Genomic DNA, 17,953 nt, shown 5'->3' on the forward strand with positions numbered 1-17,953 from the left:
CTTTGTGAGGAAAAAATATACATTCTGGAATTATCTAGCCAGACTCTGGAACTAAATTCTGCAGAAAATGTGCAGGCTCACCTGGATGGAGGGTCAAAATTGACATAATTAAAATATAATTAAAAATAAATTCAGAAATGTATACAACTGAAAATGACATAATAATATGCTTCTTCTCAATTATATCTGGAGAACCTTAGTAAAGTATATTAGCAAATATTATTGAGTCAAGATATGACATGCTCAGATTCCTACCAAGAAAGACTGAATTTTGATTTAAAATCAAGCAGAACTTCAACAAATTATCTGCACACATATCCAGTAGGGTTACATTATGTGTAAAAAAAACGATTTTAATATGTGGTTTAATTTTTTGGATCATAATTTCTCAGAATATTAAAAAGGATGATCTCACTTGATTGTCCATCACTGGATTAAATGTGTTTCTGGTCTGAATCCTCTCAGCAGCCTGTCAGGTCTGACTGATGTGGCAATAAATTGTTTATTCCATTAATCTGGTCTGGTCCTTTACTTAACTTCATACATTCATAAATTGACATAAATTCAGTAAGTTTGATTCCACAGCAATCCTCCTGCTCAAATGAAAAACACCAACTCTGCTCTAACATTCCTGATAGGCCAGATTTCATTTCATCTTTTTGTGGAAACAAAACAAAAAGAGAAACAGAGTGTGATGTTGCTGTCATTACTGAAGATTGAAAAGGAACTCCAAAAATGTGTGTGACCATTGTTATGCTTTCCAGAGGTACATAAACAGAACCAGTGTTCAAATATGACGGTTTAAGATGATCTTAAAACACAATCGTTTTCTTACAATAGAATGAGAAAAACATGACATGTGCTAGTGGTTCTAAACAAATAATGCTCATCCAGTTTTGGCATCACATTCATCTGAGATATGTTTCTATCAGTTCACTCTCATTTAAATTTGAAATCTTTTGCTTGTCTTTGCACCTTAGATATAATTTTTGAATGAGTGTCACAACATTCAACATGTGTTTAAAGGAGTTTGTATTGCTTACATTTTAGAAATATTTGTACTCATATATAAATTTTTTATCTTCTAGATCAAAATGAGGACATTTTCAAGGATATTCAGTTTAAATGTTTTGTTGCAGAGCTGCAGTTACTGGTGAGACCCACAAAAAGATGTTCAGTTCTTTCACTGTTTGCCAAACAAATTCTACACCAGCCTCTGAATGAATAAACCTGGGCAAAGGTGCCATGACTGCCCCTTCTCTCGCCCCATTTTTCATATCTGTCAAACATAACAGAACTGATTTGTGAGGCACATTTTTGTTTGTGGTGCTCTTTTGTGATGCACTGAGTAAAATTAGTAAGTTTTTTTTTTATTTTGGTGTTGGAGCTTCATTTAGGACCAAGGAGGAGGTATGATGTGAGGCACCTAGAGCTGTCTGACTCTTCAACATCATTGGAAAACATTTGACCCTGTCATCTATGCAGGCCTCCTGTCTGTTATACAGGCTGCTCTCTGAATTTCTGCATATTTAAGAGATGCTTATCTTAAAGAAACTTAAGATAAGTTTCTTATCTTAATTAACTTAAGAAACTTAAGTTTATCTTAAAACATGCTCTTCAACATTTGTGTCCTCTAAAACTCGCACTTTGTAGGTAGTTTACTTATAAGTTCAATGCCTCTATTTTGAAATCCATAGGAAATGCATTGTACTATTAAATTTAAAGTTATTTTATTTTGAAAGCACAACCGGAAGTAATTTCGACCGCGCTGGATGGAGGAGCTGGTGAGGTACTCAGCAGCACTACTACAAACTGTTGGAGTATCTTGCCTGAAGACAAATAAATGAAAATCCCAACATTTGAATAATTGCTTTCTGAACCCTGGTCGTTACATTGTGGATAAAATGCGGAGTGACTGTCCGCTTGCTGCTGCGCGGTCCGGGTACCAGCGTAGCTGCTAAACGGAGCTTAGGTCGGGTCAGGTGGCAGAGAACACATGTCACCGTTATCGCTGTTTGGTTCCAGTTTCGGACAGTCGGATCTCTATTTCTCTGATCGTTGCTAAAGCCAAAATAATGGGCCGCCGTCGATAAGAATAGCTAGGGCTGAAACAAGACCTGCGAATGCAGAGAAATGATCATTTCGCTCGGAAGAAACGGGTTAATCGGACTCGCTGTCGGAGCTGCAGCCAGTTTGGGGTTGATTGGGCTTCTAATTTACAGAGAACGGAGCAGGAGAAGGTCCCAAAGGCTGGAATCTAGAGGCCAGTCAGCTGCAAGGCTGCCTGACCAGGCGGATGGAGCGGCGCTTTTCCAGGAGCCTCTGGATGCTCAGGGTAGGTTAGCTTCACACTGCCCCCTGCTGTTCAGATGCTGACATGTTTGCTTCTAAACTCCTTGAGTTCAGGGACTTGTTCTTGATAAAGACATTTTTGTATGATATTGACAACTAGAATAAATATTTTGAGAGCTAATTTGTCCTAAATTGTGTCAGAATTTAGGACAAATTATTTTGCCATTTTATGTCATTTGCAAATGTATTATGAAACAATTACGTTTTTCTTGTCTGGAGGATATTCATGATCTATTACCTCCCCAATGATCTATCAAACAATTCTTTTTTGGAGGAAATTAATTAAAGTTCTTAAGATTCTTTCAGTTTGTAAAAATTTATTTAATCAGCCTTTTCATGTAAGTAGTAGCATGGGATTTCCATTGTTTTTCTACTCATGCCTTCGCAGCATTGTGTTAGAAGTGAATGTTGAGCTAATCTTTCATGTTGCTGCAGCATAAACAGGAGTTAGTTTTGGGCAATTAAAAAATTGCGGCTGCACCAATAAATCAGCCCTGATTTCTGTCATTTTGAATGATCGACCATTGGCCGATAAATTCCATGTGAAACTGATCTCACTTATAACTGCAAATGTCTGAAACTCGTTTGCAGGTGCTGAGCTGAAAATCACCCACTGTCCCCTTTAGCTCTGACTTTTCAGACAAAAAATAAATAAATCACTATCAACCAGAATTTATAAGTCAGGCTGTTCAAAGGTTGGTGATTGGCCAGAGAACTCTTATCAGTGCAGCCCTGTTAAAAATGCTAGAGGCATCAGTAAAATGTGCAGAGACAGTCAGAGGATGTATGTGTCCGTCCCCAGAGATGGAGGCCCAGCAGCAGGCCGTGGCAGCAATGGAGGCCGTGGTGCAGGGTCTGTCCCCAGAGCAGCAGCTGGAGCTCCGGATCCAGCTGGACCAGGTGCTGAGCTGCGTGGCCTCGCTGCGCTCTGAGGTGGCCGAGCTCCGGGGGGGGCTGCAGGACATCGCCCTGCAGATCATCCAGGATGTCAAGTGAGTGGACTCACCAACCGCCCCTCCTAACTGTTTTGTTTGGCAATGTGACCCACTTTCTTCAGCTGGAATCTGATCCACACTTAGCACTTGTGCTGCTGTGTGTCTTGTACTCCAGACTGAAACTGGGCTTCTCTGGCTGCTGTTTTCTCTCACACACCTTTAGAAAGGGAGTGGAGGACAGTCAAAGGGTCCGACGTCGTCGCTATGTCAACAGAGAGCGGACCGACTCAACCAGCTCCAGTTCTATCTACTTTACTGCCAGCCAGGATGTGGGAAGCACCAACGAGGAGACCAGCGAAGGAGGGTATGTCGTCCCCTCTCACCAGGCTGTCAGCAGGGTGCTTCTCTGAGATGAACATATATATATATATATATATATATATATATATATATGTGTGTGTGTGCTGCGACAGACTGGCAACCTGTCCAGGGTGACCCCGCCTCTCGCCCGGAACGTTAGCTGGAGATCGGCACCAGCAACCCTCCCGACCCCACTGAGGGATACACAGTACTGTAACGAGTAATGACATCTTTCCCCTCCGTTGGGGTACACTGACCCTGACCAAAAGTGTCTAAATGAGTAAAGAATGAATAAATAAAGAACATATTGAGTATTAATCTCAACCTTTTCACAGAGGTATTTGTTGCATCCTGTCTTGAACGTAGCTTTAAAGTCGTGTCCTCTGAGAATCCTGTGTTGGGAGCCGTGCAGCATGAAGTGCTTGTTTTGGGCCTCAGGTACTCCACGGCCTACGCCGAGTCTGAGTACACAGACCACGATGAAGATGAGCCGGAACCGGAGCCAGACTCTGAGGAAGACGAGGAGGAAAGAAGCTGTGCTACAGTCCTCACCCTCCGCCAAGAAGACTCCCAAGAGGAAGAGGAGAGGGAGCTTGAGGAAGAGGAGGAGGAGGAAGAGGGAAGGCTGTGGATGGAGGCAGAAGTTCCTCATGGAGAGCTGGCTCTGCTTTTGGCTCAGTGTGACATCCTTCACACTGGAGACGCTACTTTAAAAGCAGACGGCTTTCAGCTGCTGCTGGACAACAGAGCAGAGGTGAGTCGAAGTCTGTCCATGATGGACAATATCCGTCCTCACAGTGTGGACAGGAGCTTCAACTGACTGAATCTGCTCCTTCAGTGTGTCTGAGATTTTGAGAAATTGATAGATAAATAATTCCCAAAGTTTTGAATCCATTAGGCTGTAAAATGTCAAATACTTTTCTCTGTTGCTCATGTAAACTAAAAAGTATTTGTATTCATGATGATATCTGAGGTTTTGAACTGTCTCTTCACCCTGCTGCAGTACGGAGACAGCAGGGACTTCCTCTGGAGGCTGGCTCGCGCTTACAAGGACATGTACGAGTCTGCCAAGGACAAGCAGGAGAAGTCCAGCTACGCTCAAAAAGGTGGGAGCACTCACACTCACACACTGACATACTCACACACGCAGACAGACACACTCACACTGTCACCCAGACATTCTTGCTCCAGACCAGCTTCAGTACCAGGCCGGTTCTGGCTGTGGTTCCTGCTCCGGCTGAATGAATCGTTCCCAGACCTCTGCAGGCTGAATGTCTGGATGATGAGCAGGGAACAGTAATTTGGTTCAGGTGTGCTGGAGCACAGAGGTGTACAAACGTTTTGCCATGAGGTCCAGAATCATTCATTCAAAAGCACTTGGGGGACCAGACTAAATATTTTTTTATAACAAATTAAAACAGCTGTGTTGTGCTTTTTAATTCTATCTGCTCCAGATTAAATAAAATAACTAAAAATGAAAAATCAGCAAAATTGTTAGCTTTTTGTGGAAAATGGATCTGTAAATCTTTGTAGATGCAAAATAAGATTTTGCATGACGGCGTTATGAGACTGGTCCACGTTTCACAATGTGGGATGTATGATTTTTGTTTGAGTAAAAGCAGCTTGATGTTTGTGGTTCTGTTCACTTCAAAGAAAAGATGAAAGCAGAAATGTTAATAAATGGGAATCTACATTTTACCTCATGTGTTTTTTAAGAAGATGTTAATTATGTGTAAATCATCTAACCTACATGATATAACATGTCCATTTGCTTCAATCACCTTAAGCTTTCTGGCCAGATTTGCTTCATTCTGGAACTGAGGTCATGGGACCGCACAAAATCCTTCAGAGGGCCGTAAATGGCCCCGGACCGCACTGTGAGCACCCCTGATCTAGGTCTGTAGGAATGGAGCTGCCCAGCCCTGACCAGAACAGAAACCCTGGGTGACCCCAGTGCCATGTTTTTCTGCTTCCAGTCAGGATATGACCGCGTTCTGTGGTAGTGATCAGGAAAACATCCTTTTTAAAAAAAATTTATTATTATTTTAGTATTTGACATGTGGATCATGCTGATCAGTGAAGGGCCATAGGTCCCTGCCTCCCTGCTGCTGCTGTGGGTCCATCAACAGGCTGCAGGACAGCGCCCCCTGCAGACTGGAGCTGGTCCATGTGACAAATGAAGCTTGCCTCTGCTTTCTTCTTTTTTCAAAACTAATTCCATCAAGCCGATCAGCTAGAGACAGTGTTGGACTCATTGGACAGATCAGAATCATCATCAGCATCATCATAGAGGCTCTTGTATTAACAGTTGTTGTGTGCAGGTCGGGAGGAGGCGGAGCTGGCTCTGAACTACAGCAGCCTGGATGCTGAGAGTCATAAGTGGTAGGTCATCAGCAGCAGACAATCAGTGTCCTTCTAACTCCGCAGTGTTTGCATTCTTCATGGATGTCTTATGGTCGTGTTGTCAGGTTTGCTGTGCTGACCAGACTTTCCTCAGAGCACGAGAGCATGCACAGCAAACTGAAGAGCGGCCACATCCTGAAGGTAAAGCAGCCGCCCACCCATCTGTAACAGGGCTTTAACAACACTGAACCACATTAACATACAGATATAAAAATGAGTTTAAATACTGACTTACTAGGTAGCAGAATGTTTTATTCCTCTGATGATAGAATTCTTTTGAAAAATTTCCATAAGTTTTTCATAAAATGATGAGTTTTTGTGAAGCAAAGACAAAGTGTTCCTGGTCTGTCCATAGCTGAGGGAGGGATGATAACAGGATCTTAATGTATTGGAATTTTTATATTGCACTAACAGTATCCATCATAGTTAATAACCATTTTCTTCAGTGGTCAGTTTTTTTTTTTCATTATTATAATGTCCCAGCTGTCTCCTGATGTGTATGCAGACAGAGTTGTAGATTGATTGTCGGCAATCAGAGTTTTACTGCAGGAAAACCTCTTTGTTTCACACACTGCTGCTGCAGACAGCAACTCCTGCTCTCCTCCTGGAGACCATCCACTGGCCGGTCTGTGTTTAACCCCATCTGTCTCCCAGACAAGCTGGTGACTGAAGTGTTTCCCTCTTTCTTCTTGGAGACTATAAAACCGTATCAGATGTGATCTGCTCACCAGTGTCTCTTCTAGATGAAGCCAGTAAAGGAGCCACAGCTGCCATGAACTCTTTACTTTTACCTAACATAGAAAGTACTCCTGGATCTCTGTGTGTGTGTGTGTGTGTGTGTGTGTGTGTGTGTGTGTGCGTGCGTGCGTGCGTGTGTGTGTGCGTGCTGGCATTTCAAACCCCCAGTCAGTCCTCAGTTCTGGATTGGTTTTCATACAGTGCAGTTGGTTGTTGCAGACAGACAGAAGGGAGCTGCTGTTCAACTAATAAATGAAGCCTTTGAGAACCCTTTTCTCAAAGTGTAGTGTTTTTGCCATTAATATATAGATGTAATTTAATTGAAGCAGTTCTGTGTTGCTTCTCTCCCTGGTCCATCCAGGAGCATCTAGATCGAGCCTTGGCCCTCAGTGATGATGACCCTGTGTGTTACTACCTGCTGGGCAGATGGTGCTATGAGGTGAGACCCATCACACACTGATGGAAGCCTCCAACCAACCTGTGTGTGTGCGTGCGTGCGTGCGTGCGTGCGTGCGTGCGTGCGTGCGTGCGTGCGTGCGTTTGAAACCAGAAAAACTACCTTAGCATCTACTTGCTAAGGTAGATTTTATCTCAATAGACTCCTATTCTTCCACCCAGAAAAGGAATTACACCAGAGGACACTTAAATGTACCTACCAACCCTGAATAGGAGTATCAAGTTTATTTACTTTGGATCAACATTATTAGCTTTTTCTTCTTTTTCTCTTTCCTTTGGTTTGTTATTTTGTTTGTATCCATCCATCCATTTTCTGCCGCTTATCTGGGGTCGGCTTCAGAAGGGAGGCCCAGACTTCCCTCTCCCCAGCCACTTCTTCCAGCTCCTCCGGAGGAATCCCAAGGCGTTCCCAGGCCAGCCGAGAGACATAGTCCCTCCAGCGTGTCCTGGGTCTTCCCCGAGGCCTCCTCCCGGTGGGAGGTGCCCGAAACACCTCACCAGGGAGGCGTCCAGGAGGCATCCTTACCAGATGCCAGAGCCACCTCAACTGGCTCCTCTCAACATGGAGGAGCAGCGGCTCTACTCTGAGTCCCTCCCGGATGACTCACCCTATCTCTAAGGGAGAGCCCAGCCACCCTGCGGAGGAAACACATTTCGGCCGCTTGTATCCGTGATCTCGTTCTTTTAGTCATGACCCAAAGCTCATGACCATAGATGAGGGTGGGAACGTAGATCGACCGGTAAATCAAGAGCTTCGCTTTTTGACTCGGCTCTCTCTTCACCACGACAGACCGGTACCACGCCCGCTTCATGGCAGACGCTGCCCCAATCCGCCTGTAGATCTCCCGCTCCCTTCTTCCCTCATTTGTGAACAAGATCCCCAGATACTTAAACTCCTCCACTTGAGGCAGGAAGACCCCCCTGACCTGGAGAAGGCACTCTACCCTTTTCCAGCTCAAGACCATGGACTTGGATTTGGAGGCACTGAGCCTCATCCCGCCCGCCGGTACCCATCAGCTGCGTCTGGAGTCCCACAGGCCAAAAAGGCCCGATAGGACTCCTTCTTCAGCTTGACAGCATCCCTCACCGAAGGTGTCCACCAACGGGTTTGAGGGTTGCTACCGTGACAGGCACCAACAACCTTGCGGCCACAACTCCGATAAGCCACCTCGGCAATGGAGGCATGGAACATGGTCCACTCAGACTCAATGTCCCCAACCTCCCCCGGAACGTGTTCGAAGTTCTGCCGGAGATGGGAGTTAAAGCTCCGTCTCACAGGGGACTCGGCCAGACATTCCCAGCAGACCCTCACTACACGTTTGGGCCTGCCAGGTCTGACCAGCTTCCTCCCCCACCACCGGAGCCAACTCATCACCAGGTAGTGGTCAGTGGACAGCTCCGCACCTCTCTTCACCCGAGTGTCCAAGACATACGGCCGCAGATCAGATGAAACGATGACAAAATCGATCGTCAAACTGCAGCCTAGGGCGTCCTGGTGCCAAGTGCACATATGGACACCCTTATGCTTGAACATGGTGTTCGTGATGGACAATCCGTGACGAGCACAGAAGTCCAACAACAGAACACCACTCGAGTTCAGATCGGGGGGGCCGTTCCTCCCAACCACGCCCCTCCAGGTCTCACTGTCATTGCCCACGTGAGCGTTGAAGTCCCCCAGTAGAACAAGGGAGTCCCCAGGAGGTGCAATCTCCATTACCCCCTCTAAGGACTCCAAGAAGGGTGGGTAATCTGAACTGCTGTTCGGCCTGTAAGCACAAACAACAGTCAGAACCCGTCCCCCCACCCGTAGGCGGAGGGAGGCTACCCTCTCGTTCACCGGGGTAAACCCCAACGTACAGGCGCCAAGATGGGGGGCAACATGTATGCCCACTCCTGCCCGGTGCCTCTCACCGTGGGCAACTCCAGAGTGGAAGTACGTCCAGCCCCTCTCAGGGAGACTGGTTCCAGAACCATAGCCATGCGTCGAGGTGAGGGCGACTATTTCTAGCCGGAACCTCTCAGCCTCGCACACTAGCTTCAGTTCCTTCCCCACCAGAGAGGTGACGTTCCACGTACCAAGAGCCAGCTTCTGCAGCCGAGGATCAGACCGCCAAGGTCCCCTCCCTCGGCTGCCGCCCGTAACACAACGCACCCGACCCCTTTGGCCCCTTCGACAGGTGGTGAGCCCATTGGAAGGGGGACCCACGTCTCCTCTTCGGGCTGAGTTCGGCCACCAGGCGCTCGCCACCGTGCCCCACCTCCAGGCCTGGCTCCAGAGTGGGGCCCCGGTGACCCGCGTCCGGGCGAGGGAACGCCAGATCCAAAGTTCGTCTCCATCATAAGGGGTCTTCAGGCTGCGCTTTGCCTGGTTCCTCACCTAGGACCTGTCTGCCTTGGGTGACCCTACCAGGGGCATGAAGCCCCAGACAGCATAGCTCCTAGGATCATTGGGACACTCAAACCCGTCCACCAAAATAAGGTGGCAGCCCAAGGAGGAGATTTTGTTTGTATTTCCTTTTAAATCCTGTAAAGCACTTTGTATTGCCTTGTTACTGAAAATGTGCCATATAAATAAAATTACCATTACCTTTGTGGGGGTGGGCTGCAGGTTGCCACATTTGACTGGTTGGAGAAGAAGGCTGCTGCTGCGCTGTACCAGAGCGCCCCCACCGCCTCCATTCATGACGCCCTGGAGAACTTCCTGAAGGTTGGAGCTGCTTTTCATTCTGAACTCCGTTTTGTGCAGTGGTGTAAAAACATTTTTGCCATGAGGTCCAGAATCGTTAATTCAGAAGCTCTTGGGGGACCACAATAAATATTTTTTTATAGCAATTTTAGAAGAGCTTTGTTGTGCCTTTTAATTCTATCTGCTCCAGATAAAATTAAAATGATAAACTGATTAGCTTTTTGTGGAAAACATTCGAGCTGAGCAGATATGACAAATCAACACATCTGATGGTCAGTATCTGTTTGAACACATGGGACACATAGTGCTGTTAAATATGTATCTATGAACATGTTAATCTTGTGGTTTTTTACTCATAAAAGTTGGAGAAATATAGTATTATTGGCCTAGCTAACAGCAGTTTGCCACCACAGCAATTAGCTGCTTTTCTGTTTTTACTTCTTTCAGGTTTTAGGACATCCAGAGGAAAACAAAAAGAAAAAAAAATCATACTAACAAAAATTCCACTGACATGTCGCATCCTTTCAGAGCCAGGGAGGGATTTTTTCTGAGCCAAGTTTTTGAGATATTCTTTATTTTTCTTTTAAAGCAACAAGAATAATCCTGAATAACAATAAATGAGTCTGGTTCATTTCCCTGTATGAGCAAGAAGAAACCAGATAGAGATAGCTATCACAGTTGTATATTTTCAACAAATATCAATAATGTTTTATGGTTAACTGTGGTAAGGAGAACTTCTAGATTATAATCCTGGTTTACTATTAAATCCTATAGATCTTTCTTCATTTGACTCCAGTCACTTTAGTGGGATTAAAACCAGGCCTCTGACATCAGTTCCCTGAAATACTTTGTCATACATGCTGACAATTAGTTGCCATTTTGACTATTTCCTGATTTGCAATTGGATCTGTCTGGTTAAATTGAATAAGTCAGTTCATTGGAAACATGGAACAAATGAAAGTCACATTTTGACGTTTATCTCTGCCAGTAACAGTGAAGTGTTTATTTCTCTCTGTTTCTATGGTGACCTTCATGCGTTGTCCTGCAGGCGGAGGAGCTCAGGCCAGGATTCTCCAGGAACGTCAGGCTTTACATCGCCAAGGTAACTGGAAATTCCCTGAAACTCAACAGCTTGGATCAAATCCAAATACAGTAGTATACACAGATGCCTTTATGATGACATTAGAGAACTGTAAAGCTGCTGCTGTTTTGCTTAGTGTCACAAGGATCTGGGGAACATCTCTGAGGCCACAAACTGGACCAGGCTGGCACTGAAGATGCCCTCAGACAATGTAAGATCCTTCTGCATGTGAACACGTGCACATTTCTAAATGTTTGCAGATGCAAAGCAATTATATACATTTAGAAGTCTTCTCATTAGAACATTCCCATGCCTCTTGACCAGGTCTCTGTAACAGATTTAATGTCAAAAGACTTCCTACTATAAGAATGGTTAAATAAAATGTGTTTTTTTAAGTGATACTAAAATGTAAACCATAACTTTCATCTCATGTCTCCAGGATGAAGAAGCATATGAACTGGAGGTTCAGCTTCAGCTTTTAACCGACAAACAAACAAACTGACAGTTTGGGAACTCTTTCAGATGTTTTCCTTCACTAATAGATGTCTCTCAAACTATCCATTTTATTATTTTATGAAATGTGGTGAATTTTCTAGTAACTGGTCTATTTTTTTTTAATTGCTTGGGTTGTATTTATTGATTTCACATCTGTGTGTTGCATTTATTGATTTTACCTTTATTGCAAACTTTTCAGCCCTTCAGTTTGTTCCACCCCCTTCTCCCCCCCCAAACTGCCAGTCTAAGAAGCAGCAGGCTCACCTGACCACTACACCCATTGATGCTACTGCAGAATGTTTGCCTCCAATGACTAAGGGCTCAGTAACAGATGAGCTGATCTTAGAGCAGCAGCAAGCTTCTTGGTTTTTGAGTGTTAAAGCCTCAAAAGTTGCAGCAGCTGCCAGAAAAGCAGAACTCCTGGCTATGCAGCCTCAGTGGTGCTGTGACCTTTCAGACAGACTATAATCCATGTTTTCACACTTAGTCATTTATTGATTTACATGGTATTTTCTAAACAAAACCTGCATCATGGGAACAGAAAATAAGCTGAGCTAAAAACCTAATATGGTAAAGTCCTGTTTTCCTTTTGCTCCAGCTCTGTTCCATCTTCACAGGTGTTGTTCTGGAAGAGCTCACTTCTAATACAATAATAAAGCATCAAGGAGGATACAGTAAAAATCAGAGCTGCTAATTTAGTTTAAAATAATGAAAAACAAATCATGGACAGTCGTTAGAGGTGCTGCTCTGAGTCTACCAGTTCAACCTTTGCAGTAATAATGTTTAGTTACATAAGTATTTACATTTTTGGATTCTTTTTCTTATTTTTACAGTGACATCATTGCACTTACATGTTTTTGTTAGTACTCAGTGAAAAACTGATCATGTTATTTCCTGTAAATCTGAATATTAAATTTTAATGAAATGAAACTGCTTGGTTCTGAATGAGGTGCCAGTTTATTAAAGGATCCCCTAACACACTGCTCAAAGAATTCAGAAATTTAGTTATGGAGGGAATACGGACAGAACAGCTTAAGGACAAAACACTTTAAATAAAATTTCTGTTTCCTTTAGGCTAAACTTAGACACACAAGCCTCATCAGAATCTCCAGACAAATATTGTCCATTAGAAGTCATTTGTTCAGGTTTTCCAGGTTATATTGTCAGTACTCCATGAAGGTCTAGTTGCTGATACTCATCATGTAACTGAAGAATGTTTAGATCTAATGTGACCTGATGTCCAGGCAGGAGACATTTTTTGACTGTGATGAACAGTCAACCAACCATGAGAACGCTCTTCCTAAGCTCACTACAGCCCCCTGCTGGCAAAGGGCTGCTCAGTCCTTGGCATCTCCAACGCCATCTGCATTGATTGCAAACATGGCTTCAGCCTCCGGCAGGCAGGGGGAGTCGTAGATTTTACAGATCCTGGTTTCTCCTCGGCCCTTCCTCAGGTACAGCCTGGACAGAGGAGAGATGGTTGGAGATGGGGCTGAGGAGTAAACAGTCTTATTTAGAGTCAAACACACCTTGTGGTGGAAGCGTGTGCCAAAATGTTGCCACCAATTGGTTTCTTAGGATCTGCTGAAAACATGGCTGCCCCGTCGACCTGCGCCACCACTTGGTTGGTTATTACCACGGCAACCCCAAACTAGAGGGAAAAAAAAAGACAAGTCTCACTTGTTTGTGTTACATCAGCTGCTAGGATGCCTGGCATGATCAACCAACATGTCCACCACATCAGAAAATGGGGTTGGGTCACAGAGCTGCGCTGCGTACCTCATCTGCTAACCGGAGCAGCATGCGGAGGAACCGCCCCAGATGCCCCTGCCTGGCCGACAGCTCCCCTCTGCCTGAATAGTCTGTCCTGTACAGCGCGGTGGCGCTGTCCACGATAAGCAGGGCATACCTGGAGAAAATATCAGTTATACTAAGGAGTCCAATTGAAATGCTTTGTGAGCATCTAATGTCACTGAAGCCAAAATATGTCAGTCTTAATGCTGCAGACTTTTGCAGCGGATCATAGTTCAGATGTAACTGAGACCACTGCTGACCTGGACTCGGCCATCATGGCAGAGGCTTGATACAGCAGCTGAGTCTGGTGGTCTGTGTTGAAGGCTCGAGCGTAGGCCACGTTGTCCAACACGTCGCTGCCCACTAGCCCATACCTAACCTCAGCAAATAAAAGACAAGCAGGAAGGGTTTGAACACTTTGACATGTTTACGTACATTAAATAAATAGATAAGTATAAATGTGTTTACCTGTCAGCTACAGCCAGCAGTCTCTCAGGTCTGAAGGTTCCTTCTGTGTCGATGTACATTGCTTTCCCTTCTCCACCTCCCTGATCAATTGGCAGCTATGGACAAAGGAAAACCAGCTCCTGTGAGCAAAACTCTTCACACATCTCCATGTTCAGCTCCTGATCAAACGGGATGCTACCTGACAGGTAACGGCCAGCGTGTGGCACAGCTGGGTCTTCCCGGTCCGAAACTCTCCAAACATTTCTGTGATGGAACCCGTCTCGATCCCACCTGCACAGGAACAGATTCAGCATGGTCAGCTTCCCTCATAATGGTGTAGAAGTCACTTCTGAGAGGCAGTCACTGGGCCCCACCCTGCAGTAATTTGTCCAGCTCCTTGGAGCCAGTGGAGATCTGGATGATCTCTGCTCTCCTTTGGTGGAACTCGGTAGCGGTAGTGAAGCCCATCGGCACCAGCTTGGCTGCTTCTGCCTGCCAGGGACAGAACCAAGTACACCAGTGAGAGAGAAAGTAAAAAAAAAGCAGCACAAGTTCAGAAAATACCAGCCATGAATTCACCATTTTCATTACTTAACCATGAATTCTCTGATGACTGTAATACATTGCTAAATAATGCTCTTAAACTTAATACGTGGAAAAAGCTCTGTGCATTGTTATCAGCATCTCAGTGAGGAACTATTTCACAACCACAAGTCCATTCATTTCATTTCACTGGAGTGGGCAGAATGAAGTAATCAGAGTTCTTTTAATGCACGCAATGGAAAACAGAAGATTTCAGCTTATAAATGAACTAAGCTAAATAAAAGTACAGTTTCAGCCTGTGTAAATGGAAGGATGGACATTTCCTACTAAAACTTTGTCTGCTTTGGCTTCACTGATGCCCTTGATGTTGAGCAGCTCTTTCTTGGGTGCATAGGCCACTGCTTCTATGGTGTGGAACCCTGCATCCTCCAGCTTCTTGATGTCGCTCGCACTAATCCCACAGTGCTGCAGGCAAAAAGACAACATCAGCATCCAGCAGGGTGCAGGCCCACCAGTACTGAAATACAAATTATTTATTTACAGACAACACTTTAGACACATTTGTAGCATGTCTCCTGTTGACATTTACTTGACCTTCCTTTTATTTGTGATGTTACCCATCAAACTGCAGGAGGCTTGCTTAAACAAATGTATTTGGTGTAATTTAATGTCATATTAAATCCTAAGTTAAAACAAGTTTGTATGTATGGCATATTTCAGCAACCAAGTAGTTGAAAGTGACTTACATGACAAATCATTTAATAACTTTTAATACCCCCCCAAAAATAAAACTAAGCTCTAAACTACAGCTGAACAATATGGCTAATAACTTATCACAATATAAGCATTTCATATCAGTAGATATTAATAATTATTGATTAGTTTGTTTTAAATATCTGAAATACTGTCAGGCTGGTGGCATGGTCTTTCCTGTTTCATCCAATTTTATCTCCACCTCGTTTATTTTTAAGCAGTTATGAGACATGAGAAACCTGAAAGTTACTCAACAGGTTGTTGCTAGGTAACCAAAAAGAGTTGATACGAAATATTCTATCAGATGTATCATCTGTTGGTATTCACCTCGTGTCTCTGTCGCTACATTGTTTTTGCCTTACTGTCCAGCCCTATTGTTAACTAAATCAGCACATAGAGCAGTCGGGATACTTTACCTCCAGTCTGGAGAGAGGCTGTGGGCCGTAGTTCTCCTCCTCCTCTGCCTCCGCCTCCACTCTCGTCTCTCCTCTCATCGCCATGATAACACCTGACCGACAGGGGTCGCAGACAAGTTACTGTCAGTTTTGTACAATAACACAGCTGCTCCTTCGTTTTTTTGTGATTTCAGATAGTAAAAACACCCGGCTTGTCTTTACTAAAGAACTTCACTACTTGCCGGTGTTCTGTCAGATTAGAATACGTTGTGACTGTTAAATATCATAGAATTGTTATTTACTGTGTACACTACACAGCAAAAACACTACAACACTACTGTGGTGTAGTGTTGGGACGCAATTTAGAGCACATTAACAAGGTGATAGTTCCTGTTTAACTGTACCTCCACAACTTGTACTGTTCTGAAGCGTATTTATTCCGCCACACCGAAATTATTTTTAATACTTATGCAATTGTTTAGCTTAGCGTTAGCACAAACCAGGTGCCTTCGATACCTGTTTATTTCCTCTTCATAAAGCTGCTGCCAGCCCCGCAGAGTGGACTGACAGCTTAGGTTCGGACTAGTTCCTAAACCTCCTTACCAACAGTCGGTGTTGAGCTAAAAGGAAGCTTCCATAGAAAATACCTTCAACGTTTTCTGCCTGATGTCGGCAAATTTCCTCAAAGGTCCCGCGCTCAAAGCACGATTAAAACGTAATGACGTTTTACTTCAACGTCTGTATCGTCAACAGGAACATTAGGAAGCGACCTTTCAGAGTAAAAGTGAAAATAAAATTCGGAGTAAAAGCTTTTAGACTCAAAGTTCTAACTCTCTGGAGACTTTAAAATTAAATCACTTGAGATTTAACTTCAGACTGTCACATGTTAAGTTTCACATTCAAGTCATGCAGTGCTTTGCTTGTCACTTTTATTTCTTATCAGTAGAAAACCGTGATATTGCTGTAAATCAGTGGCGCAACTACACATTATTTAGGTGGATGCGAAAACATAAATCGTCCCCCCCGGGAAGGAACGTCAGGTTGAAGGAGCGACGCAAACTCGATCGTTACTTTGAACTTTAGTTGTGTTCAGTTTGCACATGTGTCCAAACTTTTTAAAAGTCTTGTTCCTCTCTATAGTTCCTGTTTGAATTTGATAGTCTGGTTCCTTCTGTGAAATTTTTATGTAATTTACTCTATGCTCCTGCTTTTCTCTCCCATTTTCCTTGTTGTTTGAAATCTTTTATATTTTGAATCATATTGTGCTATGTTCTGCCTCATGATTGTTTAGATTTCATGTTTCTATGCTTCTGTGTTATGATAATTTTGGTTGTGTATAACTGGGTCGAGATGTGCATATAGTGTGCATCTGAACACTTGTGCTTTCGAATAAACAAGGCTTCCTTTCTTTGATTAATGAAGACTATTTCACATCTTTGATAAATATGCAGATGAGATTTCGAAACCAACACACTGTTATTGTAGGTCAATATGGTAGTGCTAGCCTATTATTATTAGTTTTTTAGCTAATTTTAGTTATCAGCAAGTTTTAGCCTTCTTGTGGGGTTTTTTCACTGCATGGAGCTTGTAGGTGAACATGCTAGTACTAGCCTAGATGATATTATTAATTTTTAGCTAGTTTTAGTTAGCTCATTGTAGCTTTACATGGGTTTATTCACACGGTATAGGATATTTAACTGTAGATTCAACAGTTAAATACTACATATCACTAGCAAGTTGTAGGTCAACTTGCAAGTGATACCATTATTTCAGCTAGCTGTTGCTTTTTAGCTAATTTTTACCTTAAAAGCTGACCTAACTGCAAAGGTTTGAAAGCAGTGTTCTGCAGCGATTTCTAATAGTCTTTGGGTAGGATTTTTGAATTGACTGAAAATTTTTAATCCTCTTAAACAGTTTTTCTATAAGCATTTATCCAGTTTCTTGCATTTCTGCAAGTTTTTTTGCAATTGACTTCAAATTCTTCTGCACTTTTCACCAAACACCTCCAGCTTATAGTATTCACTCTGCATTTCCATAGGAAATGCAATTGTTTTCTAGTTACAATTGTAATATCTTGTATGTGTGAGCAATTTAGCAACATTACGTGAGCCTTCATTGACTTTTATACATTGCGAGAGCTCACTTTTCAATCCATCCATCCATTTTCTTGCACCCTTGTCCCTTAATGGGGTCGGGAGGGTTGCTGGTGCCCATCTCCAGCTAACGTTTCGGGCGAGAGGCGGGGTTCACCCTGGACAGGTCGCCAGTCTGTCGTAGGGCAACACAGAGACACACAGGACACACAACCATGCACACACACACTCATACCTAGGGGCAATTTGGAGAGGCCAATTAACCTAACAGTCATGTTTTTGGACTGTGGGAGGAAACCGGAGTACCCGGAGAAAACCCACGCATGCACAGGGAGAACATGCAAACTCCATGCAGAAAGACCCCAGGCTGGGAATCGAACCCAGAACCTTCTTGCTGCAAGGCAACAGCTCTACCAACTGCG

The 17,953-nt window shown here is 43.8% G+C and overlaps 2 protein-coding genes across 4 annotated transcripts; one reads left to right on the forward strand and one right to left on the reverse strand.

The window, feature by feature from the left end:
• Positions 1 to 1,731: 1,731 nt before the first annotated feature.
• rmdn3 (regulator of microtubule dynamics 3) lies at positions 1,732 to 12,436 on the forward strand. The gene is made up of 12 exons (XM_008398497.3): positions 1,732 to 2,335; positions 3,155 to 3,344; positions 3,511 to 3,651; positions 4,086 to 4,401; positions 4,651 to 4,753; positions 5,969 to 6,029; positions 6,116 to 6,191; positions 7,150 to 7,227; positions 9,853 to 9,951; positions 10,979 to 11,032; positions 11,148 to 11,222; positions 11,451 to 12,436. The coding sequence occupies exons 1-12, from the start codon at positions 2,134 to 2,136 to the stop codon at positions 11,511 to 11,513; spliced, it is 1,458 nt and encodes a 485-aa protein (XP_008396719.2). The 5' UTR covers positions 1,732 to 2,133; the 3' UTR covers positions 11,514 to 12,436.
• LOC103457985 (DNA repair protein RAD51 homolog A) lies at positions 11,977 to 16,189 on the reverse strand. Of its 3 annotated transcripts, none has more exons than XM_008398491.3 (10): positions 16,086 to 16,189; positions 15,460 to 15,551; positions 14,618 to 14,755; positions 14,122 to 14,239; positions 13,947 to 14,038; positions 13,769 to 13,863; positions 13,561 to 13,674; positions 13,286 to 13,415; positions 13,036 to 13,157; positions 11,977 to 12,967 (listed from the first exon to the last, which is right to left on the reverse strand). In XM_008398491.3, exons 2-10 carry the CDS (start codon positions 15,541 to 15,543, stop codon positions 12,844 to 12,846), a joined length of 1,017 nt encoding a protein of 338 aa, XP_008396713.2. In that variant the 5' UTR covers positions 15,544 to 15,551; positions 16,086 to 16,189; the 3' UTR covers positions 11,977 to 12,843. The 3 variants fall into 3 exon arrangements, with proteins under 3 accessions (XP_008396713.2, XP_081458409.1, XP_008396714.2); XM_081602283.1 differs by having other exon boundaries at positions 16,042 to 16,132; XM_008398492.2 differs by having other exon boundaries at positions 15,955 to 16,093.
• Positions 16,190 to 17,953: the final 1,764 nt, after the last annotated feature.

This window comes from Poecilia reticulata, chromosome 21 (genome assembly GCF_904066995.2).
Source record: "Poecilia reticulata chromosome 21, P_reticulata-male-v2, whole genome shotgun sequence".
In the NCBI taxonomy this organism is placed as follows: Eukaryota; Metazoa; Chordata; class Actinopteri; order Cyprinodontiformes; family Poeciliidae; genus Poecilia; species Poecilia reticulata.